The 24531-nt window shown below is 39.9% G+C and overlaps 1 protein-coding gene across 2 annotated transcripts; it reads right to left on the bottom strand.

Moving 5' to 3' along the window:
- Positions 1 to 2554: 2554 nt before the first annotated feature.
- ppm1g (protein phosphatase, Mg2+/Mn2+ dependent, 1G) lies at positions 2555 to 24297 on the bottom strand. 2 transcript variants are annotated; one of them, XM_062026149.1, is made up of 14 exons: positions 24198 to 24297; positions 23776 to 23912; positions 23536 to 23605; positions 22931 to 23016; positions 22711 to 22840; positions 22514 to 22625; positions 22192 to 22391; positions 18492 to 18685; positions 18292 to 18426; positions 13392 to 13494; positions 13143 to 13274; positions 11943 to 12072; positions 5818 to 5917; positions 2555 to 3752 (listed from the first exon to the last, which is right to left on the bottom strand). In XM_062026149.1, exons 2-14 carry the CDS (start codon positions 23884 to 23886, stop codon positions 3525 to 3527), a joined length of 1731 nt encoding a protein of 576 aa, XP_061882133.1. In that variant the 5' UTR covers positions 23887 to 23912; positions 24198 to 24297; the 3' UTR covers positions 2555 to 3524. The 2 variants fall into 2 exon arrangements, with proteins under 2 accessions (XP_061882133.1, XP_061882125.1); XM_062026141.1 differs by lacking the exon at positions 24198 to 24297 and adding an exon at positions 23990 to 24142.
- Positions 24298 to 24531: the final 234 nt, after the last annotated feature.

The following is a 24531-nucleotide window of genomic DNA, read 5'->3' as shown; positions in this document are numbered from 1 at the left end:
TTTCTACTTTTTTTTTGTAATAGTCTAAGACTTTTTTTGTTGAGTTGTATTTATTTATTTATTAATAATAAAAGTACTTTGTTGTATTTTAGAACTTTTGTTCACTCAATTTTTTTTTTAATTATATTTTTTAGAATTTGGCAATTATTTCACTTAGTTGTATTTTTTTTTTTGGAATATGGTTTATTCTTGGAGGTTTTTTCTACAGTTTCGATTTTCGTAGAAAAATATTACCACTTTTTCATATTTTAAGACTTTTTTCGCTTATATATAAATATGACTATATAACTCATATATATATATATATATATGTATATATATATATATATATATATATATATATATATATATATATATATATATATATATATATATATATATATATATATATATACAATATAATAAAATATTACCCCTTTATTGTCACTTTCTTTCATCTTAGTCTTGTTTTTTTTATACCTGGGGTGTCTAAACCTTTTCCATAAAGGGCAGGATACTGAACATTTAAAGTGCGCAAGGGCCTTTTTGGTCTTTTTCACTTCATAAAACTATCATGATATAAAAATGAAAAAAAGTTTTGTGTTATTTTATGATTTTTCTCTCTTAGTTGTATAACATTTCAAATGTGTCCTGTTACACTACACCTGTTGACTCTTTTATTTCACTTTGTGTTTGTTATCTGCAGTAATAGTATTATTCCAATGTGATGCAAGACACTCCTGTTTCATACAAGAATATTTGGTCTGTGGAAATGCAGCTGGCTTCCTGAATCAAAATTAGATGGGCTATGTCCTTTTCTTTTTTAGCATTGCCGCAACTTTGTGTCATCTTTTAAAGCTCACACTTGTTCAGTAAACAACTTTGTGGTCTGTTCCCGATACTTTGTTACTGGGTGTGCTGGGGGACACAAATATGTGTGACTGGCTTAACTTTATACTCATCCCTCCACAACAATGACAGGAAGTGGGATAATAAAAGCAGGCAAAAAGTCTCCAAAAGGGAATGAAAACAAGAGGAAAAAAGAGGGAATGCTGGTATAGTTTCATGACACTCTCATGGATACATATGGGAAGTGTCTGGGGCTGACTTGTTACATCCTGGCAGAAACAGCTGCCATAGACATCTAATATTATGTGCGTGTGTGTGTGTGTGTTTGTGTGTGTGTGTGAGTGATTCACAGCACTTTTTAAAAGGCTATCAAAAGGGCCCAGACTCACGCAAGATATTCATTCACCTCTTTAAAAATAATAAAAATGCAAATGCACCATTTTAAAGCTAACTTAGCCAGGATCAACTCCTACTTCTTGCTCTGCATGTTCTGAACTCTTGCTTCCACAGCAGTATTGCAAGGAGCAGAGTACTGCTTGAGGAGCTCCATCCATATCCTCTGTTGTGCACAGAGCACCAAGCCACGTAGGAATGCAGACAGACTTTGTAAAAACAGTATTGTAAGTCCTCTATTTTGGTTCACAGCTGCTATTTAGACCGACAAGTCTGTCCCTGCAGGAATGTGTGTGTGTGTGTGTGTGTTGAGGTGTGTAGCGAATGAGAGCCGAGTTGACCAAAATAAAGACTATGAATGCTGATGAATGCTCTCAGCGACTAACGAAAACCTGCTATTGTGGTCACCCTAGATCAAACTAGTGTATATTGGACTACACACACACACATGTCCAATTGTAGGCCTGGTTGGACTCTTTGACCCTGCAACCATCAGTCAAGTTTAGAAGCTTGTAGACAGAATAACTCTTAGAACTAACAAACTCTCTCTCTCCCTCACACACGAGTGAAATATATTTATATACACTAGAGCTTTTGAGCTGCATTATCTTCATTTTAAAGCTACATTTACACCAGTGTAGGTGGCACTGGGGGCAAGGTGAGCCATGCCAGCCACTTTTAGGAATTTATAAAGCTATTTTATGGCCCTTTGCACTAAAGAGCAAAGACTTGATAAAGTACTCAATATTTCAGGGATTAGAAATACTAGTTTTAATTTTTTGGGGGGCTAAATAGCAAGTCTAAATGTCTGTTTTCAGGAGTGAGTAAACTTCACCGGTGGGTGTTTCTACACGAACAAAGGTGACACAATTTAAACAACTGATCTACTGTGCGAGGACAAAAACATCCTGCCAGTTTAGGAAGGAAGAATGGAAGTGTATATGTATGAGTTCCCTTTTTAGATTCCAAGGACAGTAGTTTCCCTCTTTGGATTTCTATTGTTCCTGCATTGACAATGATCCTCATTAATTCAAGTAGGAGGTAAAGTGAGGAAAATGTTTACTCTGTGGCTCCACCTGCTGTCGTAGAATCTAAATTCCAATTTGAGAGAAATACAAAAATGTTGGTTATCTCCACCGAATATTTTCTGCTCAATATTGTATCTGACAGATAAATTTATATTTTTCTCAAGTTGCTGCACCTCCTCTAAAAAAATTATACACAAAACCGTGGGTTGCGGTACATTTGTCCACCCCATTGCTTCCTGTTAATAACCAAATATTGTACCTGAAATTAGGCATCATACGACATCATTAATTAGCATTTGCCTGAATACCGGTACTTAAAAAAATTTATTTGTATGTATTTACATACAGGTGTCAAAAGAGAACGCACCAAAAATGTTAACACTGACTTACAGTTGCAAACAAAAAGCATTCTTTGTCAGAGAGAAAAGAAAAATCTATGTACATGAGGGATGATGGGGAGGGGGAGTATGTAGTACACTGGAAGCAAACGTACAGTCACAAAGATTTAATGGCGGGGGGGAAAAAACCTTTGATAGTTACACCACACTTCTAAATCGTACCAATCAAACAAAAATAGGCGCATGATCTTCATAACTAAACGTTCAATGATTGGCTTCGAGTGGGGGAGAAGACCTTAAAAATATGCTGTAGAAATGGTCTTTACTTAAAATAGGTCCTAGTCTATGTATAAAAAAAGTTATATCTTTGAAAGCTATAGGATGTAATCAAAGAGTTTGAATGGACGTATTAGATATCAGGAGATATATTTTCTTGCCGCCAAAAAATCCCGGCAATTACTCTGCATTAGACATTTAAACGACGACAAGTAGGAATGAAAAGGGGGAGAGAGGAAAATTAAATGCAGCGCTGAACTCAAACATCCACTTGGTCACATCAAACATGGCCTCTGCTCTCTGCATGCAGACCAATCTTAGCTTTTATGGCACTTGGCAGTGAGGCTGTGACCGCAGCTGTTTGAAAAATGAACAGAATCGGGAAGTATCGTCAAACTTCCATCTCGACAAAAGTGTGCAATTGCGAGGTAGGGGGGAAAACAGCTGCTAAGAGTCAGGAATTAACTTGCTACAAATGTAGCTTGGAAAATAGACACTTTCCAAAGAGAGCAAACAACTAAAAGTGAGGGGCCACCCTAAAACAGAAGCACACTGGAGCTTGTGTCGATTCGGTTTTAAGGGCGAAGAGATCTTTTGTGATAGGTCAAGACTTCATTTTCTCTGCTGCGGTGACTTGAGTAAGCCCGGGTGACAGTTCTCTTTAGCTCTGCTCACTTTTGGCCTTTTTGCTGTCGTTCCCGTTCTTCTCAGGAGCGGTTTCTCCGTCTGCTTCCTCCTTCTCCTTTTCTGGGTGCTTCCTCTTCTTCGTGTCGTCCGCCTGGCTCTGAACTGGCGAAGGGTGCGGCCTCAAGGTGATGATGATGCAGGTCATGTTGTCACAGCCTGTCCCGTCTCCAGTTGTGTCAGGGGCCAAACAATGGTCCAACAGCTGAAAATGGACAGAACAAATTACAACCTGTATATAACTATCCTAAAGTCCTAATTCATTTTAAGTGTGCAGGTGGCATTAAAGTTTAGATCAATACATTTATTATTGTGATTGTAGCTGCAGTGCATCATACAAAAGAGCTATTAATAATAGGGGTGGGACACAATACACATCCCAATATATCGCATTATTGTCTCTCATGGTACACCATCAGGCATCAATATAGATTCCTTTAATTCATGTCGCTTTTAAAGTGGGGTTTTTTATATATCCCTTTTCAATGCGCTGCAGCAGTGTCATGAAAACAAAAGCCTGAATGAATAAGTCTAAAAATGTCAATGAATTCAGTAAAATATCAATAAATAATTAGAAATAATAAAAATGTATTAATTAATTAAAGAAAGGCATTGAAATACTTATTGGGAAACTGCACATTCACAATCATTAAGTAAGACTAGAACATGTTTTTTAATGCATTTTAACTAGTAAATACATTTAAAAAGTCCGCTTACAATGCAGCTTATGGTAGCCGCTCTATTCTGCATATAAAGCCCTTAAAAAACATCCAAACACTTCCATTAGGGTTTTATATACAATCTGTAAGAATATATGTAATGTAGTAACAAGCATATGCATAGTAACATTTAATATTTACGTATTTTGATCATTTTAAGCATACAGTGACATATTTTCAAAAACGCATCACGACATTGGCTTTTTTCTTCAACAACATCACTGATTAATACTCACTGCAGACATCATGAGAGTCAACAAACATAATAAAACATCTCTTACTGTACAACGTCTGCTCTCACTGGGATGTCGACTGTTAGGATGTCGATATATTCCCGTTTAGATAAAGAACGACTCATTGTCCTCGCGAAGAGTAAAAAACAAAAGGGGGGATGGAAACCAGCATCTTTTGCGTGTCTTTCTCACCATTGCCAGGTGTAAATTGGCTGTCAAAGTTTACCAACTTTATGTCCAAGTCATTTTACTATGAAAGTGAAATGCAGCTCAGCAGCTGAGAACGGCAATACAGCAGCATAAGGAAGTTGCCTCTCGGATCAATGCACCGCTAAATGTACCGTAGGTCCTTAACGTTAGCGCTAATACTTGATTAATATTCAGGTCACGACATGTAAATGAAGTATTGTTGGCGCTTTTTGAGGGTTAGTTATTGGGTTTTATGGTCAGAATGAACAATAGACGCAATGACGTCATGGTTCCCATTGGCTCCATGGTAAGCAGACTTTTATTTACATTAATTTATGAGTTAGAATTGATTAAAAAAGACATATGTATTCTTGTCTTACATAATAATTGTGAATTATAGGCAGAATAAAGTGCATTTGCCCTTTGTATCCATCAAAAAATGTTATTGGAAAATTCAGTACAATAATTGTACATTGATTTAGTAATACATTTTTAAAGTTGGGTTATTGAAAGGGTCTGTTTGCAACTTGATCAAACCCCCCCCCCCCCCCCCCCCCCCACCCCAAAAAAAAAAACCTACCACCAGCTAATCCATTAGTGGTTTAACAGAACATATACTTGTTTACTAATTACATTGAATAAAAATTGCTTGTAAGTTCAGGGAAAGAGTCTGGCGTCCAGACTCGTCACCAACTGCTGTCTTTTCACACACACACACAGGGAGTGTGTGCACATACACAAAATCAATCAAAGAGAAGGAGAAAACAATTTAAAGTTATGTTGTTATGTTGGACTATACATTTAATAAAAAACACAAAGCAAATGTGTGTGTTATGTATGTGCTAAAAGACATAAGAGGGGTGGGATATAATGTTTAACACTTATTAAGATTTTGGTGCAGTACAAAAATTCCTGTATAGATTTACACAATACAGCATAGTCGTTTTTTGCTGTCATTATCATTCGCAAAAATCACGATACAGTAGGTGAGTTAATCTGTAATTCCCACGCTTAGGTTGTCAGATTTTAGTTGTAGTGTTACCACAAGCACAAAAAAAACACTTTTATAGGATCTCATTGGATTGTAATATTTCAGCAAGCACGGTTCGTAATTAAATTTACAAGTCACCTCCTCCACAATCGCCGAAAGGGGTCTGGCGATACCACTCTGGTCTGGTTTGATCCTCTCACTGATGAAGTCGACCACCTCCTGACTGCTCAACACATTCCTGCAAGTACAAATGTGGGAAAACTGCGCTCAGCAACAGGTAGGGGGAAAATAACACATATTTACCTGACAATGTCTCAAAGCTCCCCATTCCTCGCCAGCAGGGATGGGTATCGGGTACTGAATCCAGTACTTTCATAGGTACAGACCCAATTCCGTCTGTACGACCAGGTACCAATTAATGTAAACTCAAACGATACCATCTTTCGATACCGTTGTTGCAGATCTGGCACGAGCTCAAGCACTTTGGAGATGAAACAGCATTTAAGAACTAATAGCAGACTCAGCTGGACTGCCTCTCGGTAAGGTTAAATTTTTCTGTGCCAACAAATAAAGAAAGCATGCTTGATAGAAAGCACTTTAATGTAATGCTCGATACTAATTTACATTAGATAAGCCTAATACATTCTATTGATTAGCATTAGCAATTTTAAAACCTCTAAAAAGATAAACAAAGATGCACAATATAATCACACTGCTGTTGTGCAATAAGTACAATACTTAGAGTACGGTATAAACACTTTGTAAGGCTCAACAAAAAAACAGACTGGCACATTCAAATTGATGGCAAAAACTACTTCATGACAACAACACACCCAGGACAAACCGAAATAAATGCATATCTTAGTATATCTTAAAAAATAAACACTTTTCTTCAGATTTTTGGGCTTTATTTACAGGCGGTGCAGAAAGATCCTGACACTTAGGGCCTGATTACTAAGATCAAAATAACAGGCACTAAACAACATGTGCAAACAAAAAAATAGTGTGTACTATTAGTGGGCAGGGCGTGTGATGTACCATCACTTTGTGTGCAATTGAAAAGTGGTGCAGATCACCTTATTTAAATGAGCTTTCTGCGTGTACTATACGGGGTGTCACCAGGGAGACACTCATTTATTTACTGCATTCATTTTTATCATGCGCCTACATGTAGCGTTTTGCTATGTTTTCAAACATGCAGGATACATGTACCACTTTTATGGCCTTTTAAGAAATAGACTTGTGCAGTGCATCTACAGTGAAATCCCCCCCCCCCCCCCTTTTAGCGCTGTGAAGGTGCACTCATACGCAAAAAATGCATACTTCAAGAAATTGTTTTCATACAGCAGATATGTTAATCTATAACTATGTGAAAAAACAAACACCATTAAAAAACAGTAAAAGACACCAAAACGCATCAATTGAATTTGTTTTAATCAGCTTCTAAAGGGGAACTGTACTTTTTTGATAATTTGCCCATTGTTCATAATCATTATGAAAGACATGACGACGGATGTATTTGTTTTAATGTATTCTAACTTGTATAAAAGGCCGCTTACAGCCAATAGGGACTTCTCTATTCTCCTCATGAAACCCAATAAAAAAACATCCAAAACCACCAAGGATATACCATTTGCATTTTGTGACTTGAATATCAGAATCAGAATCAGAATAGTTTTATTGCCATTGTTTGAGAACGGGTTCACAAACTAGGAATTTTTCTTGGTGCAATCGTGCAACATAAGACACATATAACACATATTTTGTAATAAAAAGAGCTGTAACTGAGCTATCAGATCTTGTTATAGACTTAGAAGGAATTCAAGGAATTCAAGGAGCTACTGTTAGGAGTTATTGTTCATGTGCCTGATGGCCGAGGGGAAAAAACTGTTCAGGTGGCGGGAGGTGTGGGTCTGGATGGACCGTAGTCTACTGCCTGAGGGGGGAGGGGAGAATAGTTTGTGTCCAGGGTGAGAAGAGAGTCAGCTGTAATCCGACCCACACGCCTCCTGGTCCTGGAGGAGAACATGTCCTGGAGGGATGGGAGCTTTCAGCCAATCACCTTCTCAGCAGCATGTACGATGCGCTGCAGTCGATGCTTATCCTGGACTGTGGCGCCGGGGAACCACACGGTGATGGAGGAGGTCAGGATGGACTCGATGATGGCTGAGTAAAACTGCACCAGCATCTCGGTCGGCACCTTAAGTTTCCTCAGCTGCCGCAGGAAGTACATCCTCTGCTGCGCCTTCTTGATGAGGGAGCTGATGGTCGGCTCCCACTTGAGGTCTTGGGTGATGGTAGTGCCCAAAAAACGGAAGGAGTCCACAATGGAAACGGTGGTGGGAGAGTCAATCAGGGTGAGGGGGGATGGTGGGGCTGTGACTTCCCTGAAGTCCATGATCATCTCCACTGTTTTCTGGTTGTTGAGGCTGCACCAGGACGCCAGCCGGTCCACTTCTCTCCTGTAGGCGGACTCGTCGCCATCCGAGATGAGCCCGATGAGGGTGGTGTCATCCGCAAACTTGAGCAGTTTTACGGACTGGTGACTGGAGGTGCAGCAGTTTGTATACAGGGAGAAGAGCCAGGGGGAGAGTACACAGCCCTGAGGAGTACCAGTGTTCGTGGTTCGACTGTCCAAGACAATCTTCCCCAGCCGCACGTGCGGTCTTCGGTCTGTCAGGAAGCCATTGATCCAACTGCAGAGGGAATCGGGCACGCTGAGCTAGTAGAGCTTGTCTTGTAGCAGTCCAGGGAGGATGGTGTTGAAGGCAGAGCTGAAGTCCACAAACAGGATCCTAGCGTAAGTTCCTGGGGAGTCCAGATGCTCCAGGATGAAGTGGAGGGCCAGGTTCACTGCATCATCCACATACCTGTTGGCTCTGTAGGCGAACTGCAGTGAGTCCAGGAGGGGGGCGGTGATGTCCTTGAGGTGGGGCAGGACCAAGCGCTCAAAGCACTTCATGACCACAGACGTCAGCGCAACCGGTCTGTAGTCATTTAGTCCTGTGATCCGTGCTTTCTTGGGGACAGGGACAATGGTGGAGGTCTTAAAGCAGGACGGCACGAGGCATAGCTCCAGAGAGGTGGGGCGGCATGGCGTAGTGGGTAGAGCAACCGTGCCAGAAACCTGAGGGTTGCAGGTTCGCTCCCCGCCTCTTACCATCCAAAAGAAATCGCTGCCGTTGTGTCCTTTGGCGGGACACTTCACCCTTGCCCCCGGTGCCACTCACACCGGTGAATTGAATGATGAATGATAGGTGGTGGTCGGAGGGGCCGTTGACGCAAATTGCAGCCACGCTTCCGTCAGTCTACCCCAGGGCAGCTGTGGCTATGAAAGTAGCTTACCACCACCAGGTGTGAATGAATGATGGGTTCTACATGTAAAGCGACTTTGGGTACTTAGAAAAGCGTTATATAAATCCCAGGTATTATTATTGTTATTATTATTAAAATGTCAGTGAAGACAGGAGCCAGCTGATCCGCACAGTGTCTGAGAGTGGAGGGGAGACACCATCCGGCCCGGGGGCCTTCCGCGTATTCAGCTTCAATAACTGCCGCCGTATATCCTCTTCTCGGATGGAGAGGGCCTTTACAGTCCTATGATGTTCTTGGAGTCCTGTGATGTCCTTGGAGTCCTTTAACTCATTTAATGAAGTGCTGGCATTGGTGGGGAGGGTGATGGTGGGGGGAGCAGGGCTTTGATGAGCTGAAGGCCGTACATGACGACAGTAATGTGACAGCCAATTTAAACCCGGAAATGGCGAGAACGACACAAAAAGACGCAAGGATTTTGAGTCATTCTTCTTCTAAATTGGAATATATGAACATCCTAGCAGTCGGCATCGTAATGACAGAAGATCTTGTACAGTAAGTGACGTTTTATTATGTTTATTGGCTCTCATAAAGTCTGCAGTGAGCAATAATCAGTGATGTTGAAAAAAAAGGCGAAAGTCGTGATAAGTTTTTGAAATTAATGAGCCTCGTATGTTTAAAATGAGCAAAATACATAAATAGTAAATATAATTTTATATTTTATATTGTAAATTTGCCTGTTACTACATTGCATTTATACTTACATCATGCAAATAAAACCTTAATGGAAGTGTTCGGAGGTTTTTAAGGGCTTTATAGGCAGACTACAGTGGCTTCCATAGGCTCCATTGTAAGCAGACTTTTGATCGCGTTTATTTAATATTTAGAATGCTTTTTAAAAAATTACATCCATCGTCATGTCTTTAATAGTGATTGTAATCCATCCATCCATTTTCTACCGCTTGTCCCTTTTGGGGTGCTGGAGCCAATCTCAGCTGCATTCAGGGAGGGTACACCCTGGACAAGTCGCTAACTCATCGCAGGGCCAACACAGATAGACAGACAACATTCACACTAGGGCTGGGCGATATATCGCAGGTTTGTCTCTGTGCAATATAGAAAATGACTATATCGTGATATTCGAGTATACGTTCTCACGCAGTTGCTTTTAGCTGCGGTGCATTAAACTGCATGCGTTTCTCACTCTTTCCTGTCTCTACTTCTCACAGAGACTTAAAACAAGCGCACCTTCTTACATACGTCACATACTGTCACGTGAGCAACGTCACACGCTCCCGCGGAGCAGATAGGTAGCGACATGGTAACGTTAGCTGTGATGCTAACAGCTAACGGTGTGGTTTGAGTGGTAATACGAGAGAAAGAAGGTGCGAATCTGGTAACAAATGGAGGAATAATTATTCCCAAGAAAAACAGCAAGGGGTCCATCGTCTGACGGTGGTTTGGCTTCAAGCGGGAATATGTCTTTACATCATGTCAACATCTCCGTTCGGTGCCACACCAACTAAATGCCGAAGCAACTATTCCCACATCAACACCGTAAGACTTTATATTTTTATGTGACACTTATTGAAATATCTTGTGTGTCATCATGCACAAAATTGCGCTTTATTTGTTTTAAACTATTGTAGTGGTGTTCTGTACAAAAAGTGCACATTAATTTAGTGTTGTTTTGAAATGTCGTCTTAGTGACATCATTCAAAAAAGTGCACTTATAGCTTGTTTTAAAATGTCTCTGACAATCTTGCACTTTCTGTTTTGGAAATGACATGAATGTTTGTGCCACTGCTTAATAACTGTTTAATAAATACAGTTTTCCTAAATTGACTTAGTTGTGATTTCCCTCTCTGCATGAAAGTTTAAAATGAGCATATATTAATGCAGTATGAACAAGAATGTTTTAATGTAGACACATAGAATCATCACACTGCTGTGATTATATGTATCAAGTGTTCATTCAAGGCTAAGGCAAAATATCGAGATATATATCGTGTATCGCGATATGGCCTAAAAATATTGAGATATTAAAAAAAGGACATATCGCCCAGCCCTAATTCACACTCACATTCACACACCAGGGCCAATTTAGTGTGCCAATCCACCTATCCCCAGGTGCATGTCTTTGGAGATGATGATGGTGATTGTAATCAATAGGGAAAATTCCTTAAAAAAAGTGCAGTTTCCCTTTAAGTCAGCATACAGCTATACAATTATAAAAAGATGTTGCTGATGTGTTATTTAAGTCAGTCTAAATATGTTGACACACATTGGTAGGACAAAGGATTCTTGTTTGTCCATCGTCTGTCTTTGCAGCAACGGCACTCATCCTGCAACTGTGCGCGTCACTGTCAGTTTGCATGTACTTTTCTGATGTGCTAAACCAAGACGCTAATTTAAGTGCCACAATCACTTTGTAGTTTAGTAAATCAGGTTGTGTGTGTGCAATAAAATATATTTGCATTTTTTTCTCCCATTATTGTAGGCGTAGAAAAAGAGATGCAAAATGGAATGCACGCCTTTTTCTGTTTACTTAACAGACACGATCCTCTTTGCACACGTTAAGTAGATCAGCTTTGCGTGTGATAACAAGTTTGCACGTGTTTTGGTACACGCAAACCTTTCGTAGATCAAGTCCTTAATGTTCGGCATAATTGCTTTGTGTGTGTCTTGGAATTCCAACTGCATGCAAGGATGACTACAAACAGTTGTAAGAGAGACTCAAAAGTGGGAAAAAAAATGATATACCAAGTGGACAGCACAGTTATTAGCTCACTGTTAAATATTAATTAAAAAAATGTTGATTTAATTGCAAAGTTTAACAATTATTACCAGATGGGGCCCCAAACTGAAAATTGGTACCATTGTTGATTACCAGATACTGGGAATCTGTACCGTATTAGTTCATTTCTGAAAAGGTATCCATCCCTACTCACCAGATGCCATCACAGGCGATGACCATGAAATCGTGGTCCTCGTTGAGAGTGAGGACCTTCACGTCGGGCATGGCCGAAATCATCTGCTCCTCTGGCGTGAGAACCTTGTTCCTCTTGTAGAAATGATCGCCTGAAATCGTAAAAGATTATGCATTTATTGGAATAACTATGGTAACTGGATCCACCTTTGATTCAACTGCAAAGAAAAGCACTTAAAAGCTGACCCTCATAAAATAACTATCGATCCATCCATCCATTTTCTACCGCTTTTCCCTAACTAGCTTAACATAATTGAAGTATGATTTCCTGGGTGACAGACAAAGTAGCAGAGTGTGTTCTAAGTGTGCGCTTTTAGTGGTGTCCTAACCCCAATGTGTACTTACTAGAGATGTCCTATGATATCGGACTGCCGATATTATCGGCCGATAAATGCTTTAAAATGTAATATCGGAAATGATCGGTATCTGTTTCAAAAAAGTAAAATTTATGACTTTTTAAAACGCCGCTGTACGGAGTGGTACACGGACATAGGGAGAAGTACAGAGCGCCAATAAATCTTAAAAGGCACTGCCTTTGCGTGCTGGCCCATTCACATAATATCTACGGCTTTTCACACACACAAGTGAATGCAAGCATACTTGGTCAACAGCCATACAGGGCACACTGAAGGTGCCCTTTTAAACAACTTTAACACTGTTACAAATATGCGCCACACTGTGAACCCACACCAAACAAGAATGACAAACACATTTCGGGAGAACATCCGCACCGTAACACAACAGAACAAATACTCAGAAACCCTTGCAGCACTAACTCTTCCGGAATGCTACAATATACATCCCCCCCACCTCAACCCCGCCACCCTCAACCTCCTCATGCTCTCTCAGGGAGAGCATGTCCCAAATTCCAAGCTGCTGTTTTGAGCCATGTTAAAAAAAATAATGCACTTTGTGACTTCAATAATAAATATGGCAGTGCCATGTTGGCATTTTTTTCCATAACTCGGGTTGATTTATTTTGGAAAACCTTGTTACATTGTTTAATGCATCTAGCGGGGCATCACAACAAAATAAGGCATAATAATGTGTTAATTCCACGACTGTATATATCGGTATCGGTTGATATCGGAATCGGTAATTAAGAGTTAGACAATATCGGAAATCGGCAAAAAAGCCATTATCGGACATCTCTAGTACTTACCAATGGCCCTGGAGAGGTTGAGTCCACCATTGACCCGTCCGTCCATGGTGACTTTGCCTCCAGCCTTTTTAATGCGAGCCAGCTCCACCTCATCCTCGGGTTTGTGGTCATAAGACATGTCAACAGCTTTTCCTGCAGCCAAAGCAGGACGTGAGGTGTTAGTCTGCATTTTTCTTGTGGCGGTCACTTAACGGATCACCCAACACTTGGGAATGACAACTGCGACGTTAGATATTAAAATACAGTTACCTCGCTCGGACACCACACAGCGAGAGTCTCCAGCGTTGGCCACAATCAGCTGCTTGCCTCGGATCAGAGCCACAACAGCCGTGGTACCGCTGTCTGAGCCCGGCTGAGGAAACCCAACAAAAAAGGCAGATGTTAACTCTTCAAAAGCCACTGAGCAATTGACGAGGCTTGAATAAAATTTGGTTTTACAAACCCCGTTTACATATGAGTTGGGAAATTGTGTTAGATGTAAATATAAACGGAATACAATGAATCGCAAATCATTTTCAACCCATATTCAGTTGAATATGCTACAAAGACAACATATTTGATGTTCAAACTGATAATAAAAAATTTTTTTTGCAAATAATCATTAACTTTAGAATTTGATGCCAGCAACATGTGACAAAGAAGTTGGGAAAGGTGGCAATAAATACTGATAAAGTTGAGGAATGCTCATCAAACACTTACTGGTATTTGGAACATCCCACAGGTGAACAGGCAAATTGGGAACAGGTGGGTGCCATGATTGGGTATAAAAGTAGATTTCATGAAAAGCTCAGTCATTCACAAACAAGGATGGGGCGAGGGTCACCACTTTGTCAACAAATGCGTGAGCAAATTGTTGAACAGTTTAAGAAAAACCTTTCTCAACCAGCTATTGCAAAGAATTTAGGGATTTCCCCATCTACGGTCCGTAATATCATCAAAGGGTTCAGAGAATCTGGATAAATCACTGCTCGTAAGCAGCTAAGCCTGTGACCTTTGATCCCTCAGGCTGTACTGCATCAACAAGCGACATAAGTGTGTAAAATATATCACCACATGGGCTCAGGAACACTTCAGAAACCCACTGTCAGTAACTACAGTTGGTCGCTACATCTGTAAGTGCAAGTTAAAACTCCTATGCAAGGCGAAAACCGTTTATCAACAACACCCAGAAACGCCGTCGGCTTCGCTGGGCCTGAGTTCATCTAAGACGGACTGATACAAAGTGGAAAAGTGTTCTGTGGTCTGACGAGTCCACATTTCAAATTAGTTTTGGAAACTGTGGACGTTGTGTCCTCCGGACCAAAGAGGAAAAGAACCATCCGGATTGTTATAGGCGCAAAGTTGAAAAGCCAGCATCTGTGATGGTATGGGGGTGTATTAGTGCCCAAGACATGGGTAACTTACACATCTGTGAAGGCGCCATTAATGCTGAAATGTACATACAGGTTTTGGAGCAACATATGTTGTCATCCAAGCAACGTTACCATGGACGCCCCTGCTTATTTCAGCAAGACAATGCCAAGCCACGTGTTACATCAACGTGGCTTCATAGTAAAAGAGTGCGGGTACTAGACTGGCCTGCCTGTAGTCCAGACCTGTCTCCCATTGAAAATGTGTGGCGCATTATGAAGCCTAAAATACCACAACGGAGACCCCTGGACTGTTGAACAACTTAAGCTGTACATCAAGCAAGAATGGGAAAGAATTCCACCTGAGAAGCTTAAAAAATGTGTCTCCTCAGTTCCCAAACGTTTACCGAGTGTTGTTAAAAGGAAAGGCCATGTAACACAGTGGTGAACATGCCCTTTCCCAACTACTTTGGCATGTGTTGCAGCCACGAAATTCTAAGTTAATTATTTTTTGCAAAAAAAAAAAAAGAAGTTTATGAGTTTGAACATCAAATATCTTGTCTTTGTAGTGCATTCAATTGAACATGGGTTGAAAATGATTTGCAAATCATTGTATTCTGTTTATATTTACATCTAACACAATTTCCCAACTCATATGGAAACGGGGTTTGTAAATTAAAGTGGTCCTAAAATGTACCATGTTATTGTAAAATATTCACTCCTTGTTGGAGAATATAACTGATCTTTACCGCAGCTGTGTCCCAGTGTGTGGTTAAAGATTCTACTTACAAGAAACATTCCTTCAAAAAGAGATAGATTCTCAAAAAGACAGTTACATTTCTATATTCCTTGTTACACACATGCAGGAGCTGCATGTATTCCAGGAGGATGCATGTTTTGCCAGAATACTTTATGGGCAAGCAGCAATGAATGTGTCTTCTATCCATAGTGCCAAGCGCTTCTTAGATACTAATTCAGGGCTGTAAGGTGCGACCAATTTGCTCACATTTATGACTAAAAATAGGTAATGCGACTACAAACAAAAAAATTAAAAAAACACTTCTGAGGCTATGGATTTCAACCCTTTCATTCTGATTTGTTTTCATTTGAATTTTTCTAATTTAACCTTGGTGTTATGTTGCAAATTCACTTTTTTTAGAGTTGCAAGCGATAAACGCTTATTTAGTGAAACGAAAAAAAAAGTAAAACAGCATCAATATACATAAATTAAAGATGCATCAATATGATGATGCGAATCATAGCTCCTGAATCGTAGACGAACCGTGAGGTGTCCAAAGATTCCCACCTCTATTTCACATGTTACATATGAGCGTAGTTCCGTCATTACGTGCTAAAAGCCGTAAGTAGTAAGGATATAATGCTTAGAATAATTTGGAAAGTTAGCACCCTTTTGTGGAGTCCCACTGAATTTTTCAACAACTGACTTAAATCACCATTTGTTCTGGAGACTCACTACATTGAAACCCTATCAACATCACTGGTCATTCTGACATTTGTGTAAGTACCATTATGATCAGTACAACACTTGCATGTGATGTGATGTCAGTCATGATATGTGACTGTATGTGTAGCTTAGTACATGTGAGTATGGCATGTAGTATAACTTGACTACAAGTGGGACAGGGATGTTTAATTGAGAGCTGCATTAGGCCTTCTGGTAGCATTAGGCCTTCTGGTAGCACTGCGTTTATATGTATGAGTGCACGTGTGATACTGTGTATGTTGTTTGAGTGTTATTAGTAAAACGTGTCATTTTTTTCTCACAACATGATGCTTTTATCTCTGTTTTTACAATTTGATAAAGAGAGGTAATTGTTTTAAGGTATGTACGTGCTGTATCCTGCGATGAGGTGGCGACTTGTCCAGGGTGTACCCCGCCTTCCGCCCGATTGTAGCTGAGATAGGCTCCAGCGCCCCCTGCAACCCCGAAGGGAATAAGCGGTAGAAAATGGATGGATGGAAATGCTGTATTGGCACAGATCTAATAAGAGTTTGAGATTAAATATGTTGTATGGGAATTAACTTTACACAACAAAACATTAACAAAATGCTATGTCACATGAATGTTTTTTAAAGTACCAACTTTATGACATGAAAAAACCCACAAATGAGTCCGGCTTCCTCCCACCTCCAAAGACATGCACTTGGGGATAGGTTGACTAGTGTGTGAATGTGAGTGTGAATGTTGTCTGTCTATCTGTGTTGGCCCTGCGATGAGGTGGCGACTTGTCCAGGGTGTACCCCGCCTTCCGCCCGATTGTAGCTGAGATAGGCTCCAGTGCCCCCGCGACCCCGAAGGGAATAAGCGGTAGAAAATGGATGGATGGATGGAGTCTGTCTCTAATATTGTCCACACCGAGACTCCACGGAAATGAAGCAAAAGAAAATGAAGTCAAACCTAAGCTCGGCTCTGTTTACTCCAAAGGGGGAATCTCCGTAGCCAAGTCCTTGTAGTTGTGTTGCGCCATGTTTTTTTAAGCCAAACAATGTGCATATGCCAGCACTATTGTGACTCCGTTACCAGGAAGTAAGCAGTGTTTCCTAAATTGAATTAATAATTGAAGTTTTTTCAATAATTAAACATGTAAACGGTATTACTGTCATGAATTTTACGACGGTTTATAATTATACCGTTACATCCCTTATGTGTTTAATATATACACTACCGTTCAAAAGTTTGGGGTCACATTGAAATTTCCTTATTTTTGAAGGAAAAGCACTGTACTTTTCAATGAAGATAACTTTAAACTAGTCTTAACTTTAAAGAAATACACTCTATACATTGCTAGAGTGGTAAATGACTATTCTAGCTGCAAATGTCTGGTTTTTGGTGCAATATCTACATAGGTGTATAGAGGCCCATTTCCAGCAACTATCACTCAAGTGTTCTAATGGTACAATGTGTTTGCTCATTGGCTCAGAAGGCTAATTGATGATTAGAAAACCCTTGTGCAATCATGTTCACACATATGAAAACAGTTTAGCTCGTTACAGAAGCTACAAAACTGACCTTCCTTTGAGCAGATTGAGTTTCTGGAGCATCACATTTGTGGGGTCAATTAAACGCTCAAAATGGCCAGAAAAAGAGAACTTTCATCTGAAACTCGACAGTCTATTCTTGTTCTTAGAAATGAAGGCTATTCCACAAAATTGTTTGGGTGACCCCAAACTTTTGAACGGTAGTGTATATACATCTATATATATATATACACAATACATATATATAAAAATTATATATATACTGTATATAAAATATATATACATACACACACACACACACACACACATATATATATATACACATATACATACACACATATACATACACACACATATATATATATATATATATATATATATATATATATATATATATATATATATATATATATATATATATATATATATATATATATATATATATATATATATATACATATATATGTATATGTATATATATTTTATATACAGTATATATACATAATTTATATATATGTATCTTTCAACTTGTTTTCAGTATTGCTTTTTCTGACTACTTCCTGGTGTACAGTGACCTGTTATTGTTCTCATGATCATTAAAGTTATCAACCAAATCCCAGTTTGCTCCATGTTGTGCTTATAAGGCAACATCATTTCACCTTGAGTGTGTACATCAAACATTCTTCCGGTTTACATTCCTTTGACAAATGGGATAAAAGCGCACTCAACTGAATGAGACCAGAGAAAGGTAACAACAGTACAGGTGTCAAGGCATCCAGGGTCAAACCATTTGTACATACCTCTTCCTTGCCATCCATTCCGGGTAGACACATCCCCTCCTCATCTTCATCCTCTGAGTCTTCCTCTCCTTCTTCAGTATCTTCCTCTTCCAATTCACTGCTGTCGGCCTCTCCTTCTTCGTCTTCACTGACATCCTGAAAAAGAACAAGAACATCAGCTGCTACTGTCTCCACTAATCTAGTGGACGATGTTTCCTCACCTCTTCATTGCTGCCCTCCTCCTCTTCCTCTTCTTCTTCTTCCCCATCCTCCTCTGACTCCCCGCTGTCAAAGAATCTCGACTTGGAATCGGCTCCAGCTTTGGTGGATGAGGAACAGGAAGGGCCTGCATCTACCTCAGCCTTGGTGGCTTTTTCTTCCCCATTGGCGCTTCCGGAGCCGCCACAGTCTGACGCTGGTGAGACAAAAGAGGTCACCGTAGAGACTAGGGCTTCACAATTAATTGACATCTAAATCAACAACAAGGTTTTATTTAGTGCGATAACGTAACTGCAAGAGGCTGATGTTTTTTTTCCCTCCGCCGTCACCGGCATTTGAGTGACAGACAGGTTCACAGATCAGAATTGTTGAGCCTGGCGTTTGTTCGTCTCTTGCTCTAAACAGGGAGAAAGACGTCTCACTGTGTGCATTGCTCTCGGCACCTGAGCACGTTTATTTAAGAGTAAAATTAACTGAACGCAGGGAGCTCTCTTTTTGATCATTCACAATCTGTTTCATGGGCGGAGAGCGGGGCGCCAGCTTTACACACACAAATGCACTTTTAGATGTTCAATATTGATTAACAATAAACTTTTGCTTACAGAATTGAGTCTATTTAATTTTTTGTTTGTATATTTAAGATAGTTATTGATAAAACAATTCTGCAGTTAATGACAAATAAAAGTTTACCGTAAACTCAGAACTACAAGCCGCTACTTTTTCCCGACTCTTTAAACCCTGCAGCTTATAAAATGGCAGATTTTTCTTCCCAGACTGCCATAATGTTTTGTGTTCAATAGTGTTCATCAAACACAAGCAGACACACTGAAAATGTGTAGTTGTTTGTGCTATAGTGCCATCTTTAGGACGAGTTTACTTACTGCGGGTCAAAAAGGTACTTCCTGTTTTAATGCCTTGAACCAAAAGTTAAACCGCGCGTAGCGTTTCTGCTCAAAAGGATTCTTCATCACTCCAAGCAAAGTTTGTAAGTTTTACAATATAATTAAAACAATTCATAGTTACTAAATCGCCCCAAGTGTTATGTCTGTTAGAGAGTTTTCATGCATATTTGTACGTGCTATCGTAATGTAATGAACCTAGCCTCGTTAGCATTAGCTAATATGCTAATACGTTTACACGTGTCTTTGTTAGTATTATTAACTTACAATGGAATTTACAGGTGGCGTGGCTCGGTTGGCAGAGCGGCCGTGCCAGCAACTTGAGGGTGCCAAGTTCGATCCCCGCTTTTGCCATCCTAGTCACTTCCGTTGTGTCCTTGGGCAAGACACTTAACCACCTACTTCTAGTGCCACCCACACTTGTTTAAATGTAGCTAATGGGTTTCACTATGTAAAGCGCTTTAAGTTGCTAGAGAAAAGCGGCATATAAATATAATTCACTTTAATGTATTGTTTCAGTTTCACAAATTCCTCAGTGAATTCACCAAAATGTCACCATGGAGTTATTTAGCTGATTGGAGAGCTAGCTTCCGCAGCTAGCGGGTCCATGACCATTGTTGGCGTTAACATACTTTTTGTGTCTTTTTATGCATTGAAATCAGAAAGGACGCGCATTTTTAGAAGTCTGCGCTTCCCCGGGACGCAGATTTTTTTTTAAAGTAATGAACTTTCCAGTACAATTTCTTAAATTTTGATTCGCCGAAAGGTTTATCAATCACAAATACTGCCTCAGTTTGTACTTGGACAACTTTACTGCGAGGGGCTGTCAAAAGAAAGACTTCAGGGTAAACACTAAGGTGAGTGTAAAGTCAACCTTTTTAACTTCATCCTGTGCCATATCTCCAGTAAATGAGTTGTTTTAGTCTTTGTGAGTCTACTTTTATCTCCCGCTGGATCTACATCGTTTGATGATGGAGACAGGCTAGCTGTTAGCTTCAAGCTAACCAGCACCCGACCAGACTCCTCTACCCCAAAAACATACTTTGCAGGTCAACAAATGTGCCTTTTGAAGTGTTAATGTGCGAGGAGTGTTCAAAAGGAGTCTCTTGGAGAAGTGGCTGACAAGTTAGCAAGTGTCGCTCGCATCGCTGACAGTGACATCGTCACCGTCATTGTTTACTGAAGCAGAGATGCTGACTGTGCGTTATGATAAACGCGCATGCGTCGCCAGGCTCTGCTTTTTATCGATAGACTTATCAGACTTAATTTTTTATTATCTATAGCAGGGGTGTCAAAAGTGTGGCCCGGAGGCCATTTGCAGCCCGCATCTAATGTTTTAAAGGCCCACGGCACATTCTAAAAATACTATTAAAATAAACAAAACCATAACAAAAGTGGAATAAAAAAGCTTACTGGTGAAATGTAATTTTGGAAAAAGTTGCAATTTTGACTAATAAGACAGCTGTTTTTTTTTCTTTAAAACTGTCATTGCTTAAAACATAATATTGAATCAAAATCAATGATTTTATGAATTATTGACCTATCCAAGGCTCTGATTACTTCACATCAAATATTTCACTTAAAAAATATTTTTGTGGAATATTTTGTGTGTTCGCCATAAAAAACTGTTTTCTTTTGACAAAAAGGGCAGAAAACAAACAACTTTAAAAAAAATAAAAAAATAGACTTGATGGATAGATCTGAAGTTGATGTAAACTCCAGGGATTTAAGCGTTAAATAAATAATGTATGTATGTATGCCCTGGCACACGACTATCATAATTTCATGACTGAAGCAAAAAACTTTTAACACTTTTATACTGAAATAAATACACCTAAAACTTATTAAATAAAAAAATAGAAAAAACTACCGGCAGCGGGAAAGTTTAGATCCATGAAGGAAAGAAGCAAATGAATGTTTAGAACTGAATAAATGTACGTATGCATTAAAATGTGTTTTCTTTTGTATTATTTTTTTAATGAGTTAAAGTAATGTTTATGACAACCTTTTTCCAAAACACAATATAGAATGTGAGATACAACAAGATAATGCATACATTTATCATTTGTTTTCAAAACGGTTACAGAAATGTGGGACCTCAAAAATGTACTGTGGGACCCCAATTTTATGGCCTGATAGTCCCTGGGACCCCATTTAAAAAATTCCTAGCGCCAACACTGCATGACAATGACCCTTGCCGTTTTACAGGCAACGTTTGGAAACAATTATGGTACGTAAATAAACTACATATTTTTGTTTGTAAGTAACTAAATTCACAAGGCATACGGTATCTGAGACTTAAAGTCCGGTGTGGCTAATATATGGAAAAATATTTTTAAAAATTTTTTAAATTTAGTGGGTGCGGCTTATATACCAGTGCCTTTATAGTCAGGAAAATAGTGTATATCCTTTTAAATGGTTAATTGTATTATCATTAGATATTATGATTAAATTACATTATAAACACTAATAGTTTTTTATCGATTATTTGTTCAGTTTAAGAGCACTATGTAGACAAAAGCTCTGAGTCTGTCTGCCAAATAATTTTTTGAGTAAATTATTGCATATTCTTCTGTGTGGAACCTTGAGACAAGAATATGTTGCTTGACAGTATAAAAGTAATATGTCTTCCTTCACTTGTTATTTTTGTAGTTTTATGCATTTTATGTATAAAATGATTGCAAATTGAATCGCAATTGCAATTTTGGAGGGAGAAACCGCAGTTAGTTTTTTTCTCAAAATCGTACAGCCATAATGGAGACAGTCAAAAACAAAGATGGTCTGAATCAGCAAGATGCCATACCTGCGGTAGACCCTTTGTTGGCAGCCACTACTGGAGAGGCATTGGAGTCGCACGTTGATGCTTCGTTGTCGTCCTTCCCCTTCCCATTGCTCTCGTCCTCCAGCTCTCCGTTAACACCCTCCTTCTTAGGCCCTTCATCGCCTTCCCCTTTGTGTCCAGAGGACTCAGGAGGCTGGCCCGATGCCTTCTTTACAGCCGCACTGGGAGGAAAAAAAGATAATGAAGATGACCAGCTTACAGGAATGAACTGTGCTTTGTTTTAAAGGTTCCAATGTATTTCCCATATACAATACAGAGATGCAAAAATATATAATTTGAATACCTGACAGCAGAAGCTTGCTTGCTGGCGTTCTTATTCTGGCCGTAACGCACTAGCAGCTCCTCAATGGTCATGGTGGCTTCTTCGTGAAGCAGAGCTGCCTCCTCTGTGTCCACTGGGGAACACAAAAGATAGCAGGGAAGAAGTCGTCGCCAAATAAGCTGAGAACTGACAGGACGTGACTGCTATCTGGCACTTACAGTCGTCTTCGTCTGCCACCTTTTTAATGGGCGGCTCCTCAATGGGACGCCCAGCGATCTGGACCAGCTCTTTAATAACGTCCTCTGTCGTGATTCTGCGGTCGATGGCCAAGAAGGCATCCTCCAGCGCCTGGCAACCACACACAAAGACAAGGCCTCTGTAGAACCCAACTCAAAAATCCTGTTACACCATAGATATTTTTAGGACATATTTTATCACCTTCTGCAGTTTGCCGTCTTTATACGTCTTCTGCTCCTTGATGATATCAGGAAGGTACTTTGAACAGTAAAGGGCCACCTCTTCTCCTAAAAGGGAGGGCTATAAAATCTCAGTGACAGAGATAGAACTAAACAAGGAAAGTCAATTCACAACATTTTTTTGCATTGGGTTGTAGAAGTGCACTGAATTTAGTTTACATCAGCTTGTGTGGATGTGGCTAATGAGGTGTCCTGTAAGTCAGTGATCCCCAACTACCTGTCCGGGGACTGGTACCAGTCCGTGACGCATTTGTTACCGGGCCGCATAGAAACAATAATTATTTCATAAACCACTGCATTTTCTCCGCCTGTCCCACTAAACACACCAATAAGCTTGTTAATAGGTGTATATTACAACTCATTTGTTATAGCACATGGAACAATGCACATTAACGGACATATAAAATGTTAACGTGCCAGATTGGAGCCAAAGGCTACGGTAATTTTTTATCTGCCAAACGTAGAAAGCCGGTCCGTGAAAACATTGCATTCATTAAACCGGTCCCTGGTGGAAAAAAATGTTGGGGAACCCTGCTGTAAGTGGAAAAACAATAACAAACATATTACCTCCATGTCCATCATACACAGAAAACATGGCGGTCTCCTCGTCGAACTCCGGGATACAATTGTGTGCATCCTGTTACAGGAAAAAAAAAAAACATAAAAAAAACATGAAATCAACACTCGAACTAACATGCAAAGTCGTTCAAATGCAGGCAAAGCCACACGACTGTCCATTCACGTTTAATAAGAACAATCCACACACTAACATTCTTAATTATGTTGCCATTTAGATGGTCGTCTCACCTCCATGGAAACACGCCAGCCCTGCATAGCCGAGAAGCCGTAGCTCATGGTGCCGTTGCCGCCATCGGAAGAGGTCTTGGTCGTGTTCGGTTGCGACAAATAAGCCCCCATGGTTGCCGGTTTCTCTGGCTTCACACCTGGAGAGAGAACGACGCGCAACAAACATCTCAGTTAGCATCACATACAAATCTCTGCACATTGGCCGCTCAGCTACCTTGTTAGTGGTGCTAGCTATCTAGCTAGCATTAGCAACAACACAACAAAAAAGTGAATGCTCGTCGGCTAGCTACCGTCTATGCTAACAAGAGCGAAGCCGGCTTCTGTAGCTTTGCCCGTGTGGTATTAAAATCTGCACCTCAGACACCACCGAAATGAAGATTGAACCGAATTAAAGATATATTTTGACAACAATAATAGCTTACACACAAATCCAGGAGAGGGAGATTCACATAGGAATGACTACACGTGTGAAAGCGAAACGCCGCTATCAACAGCCTAGAAAGGAGCACTCACCGTGTAAGGTAGTGCGCATGCGCATGTTTCTTTTTCCTTCAAACAGGGGGCGTGTCTGACTCTCTGACGCTTTACGAGACAATACTAACTATTGGCCGATAGGGGCAGTGCATTGTTAAAAAAAGTTACTTAAAACTTTTTTAGATTGTTTTTAGCATTCTATTTACACTATAGGATCGCAATATACTTATTCTATTGTATTTATAATCTATTTCTTTAATTAATCTATCAATTGATAAATGT

The sequence above is a fragment of the Entelurus aequoreus genome, linkage group LG02, assembly GCF_033978785.1.
Source record: "Entelurus aequoreus isolate RoL-2023_Sb linkage group LG02, RoL_Eaeq_v1.1, whole genome shotgun sequence".
In the NCBI taxonomy this organism is placed as follows: Eukaryota; Metazoa; Chordata; class Actinopteri; order Syngnathiformes; family Syngnathidae; genus Entelurus; species Entelurus aequoreus.
This window is presented reverse-complemented; position numbering and strand designations above follow the sequence as displayed.

Bases quoted from the DNA above. Each gene is read 5' to 3' on its own strand.
- ppm1g (XM_062026149.1), bottom strand. From the start codon at position 23,886: ATGGGGGCTTATTTGTCGCAACCGAACACGACCAAGACCTCTTCCGAT. The intron at 23,017-23,535 runs GTAATATGTTTG...CCTCCCTTTTAG, and splicing joins TGTGTATGATGGACATGGAG to GAGAAGAGGTGGCCCTTTAC. The intron at 18,427-18,491 runs GTGAGGAAACAT...GTTCTTTTTCAG, and splicing joins AGGAGGGCAGCAATGAAGAG to GATGTCAGTGAAGACGAAGA.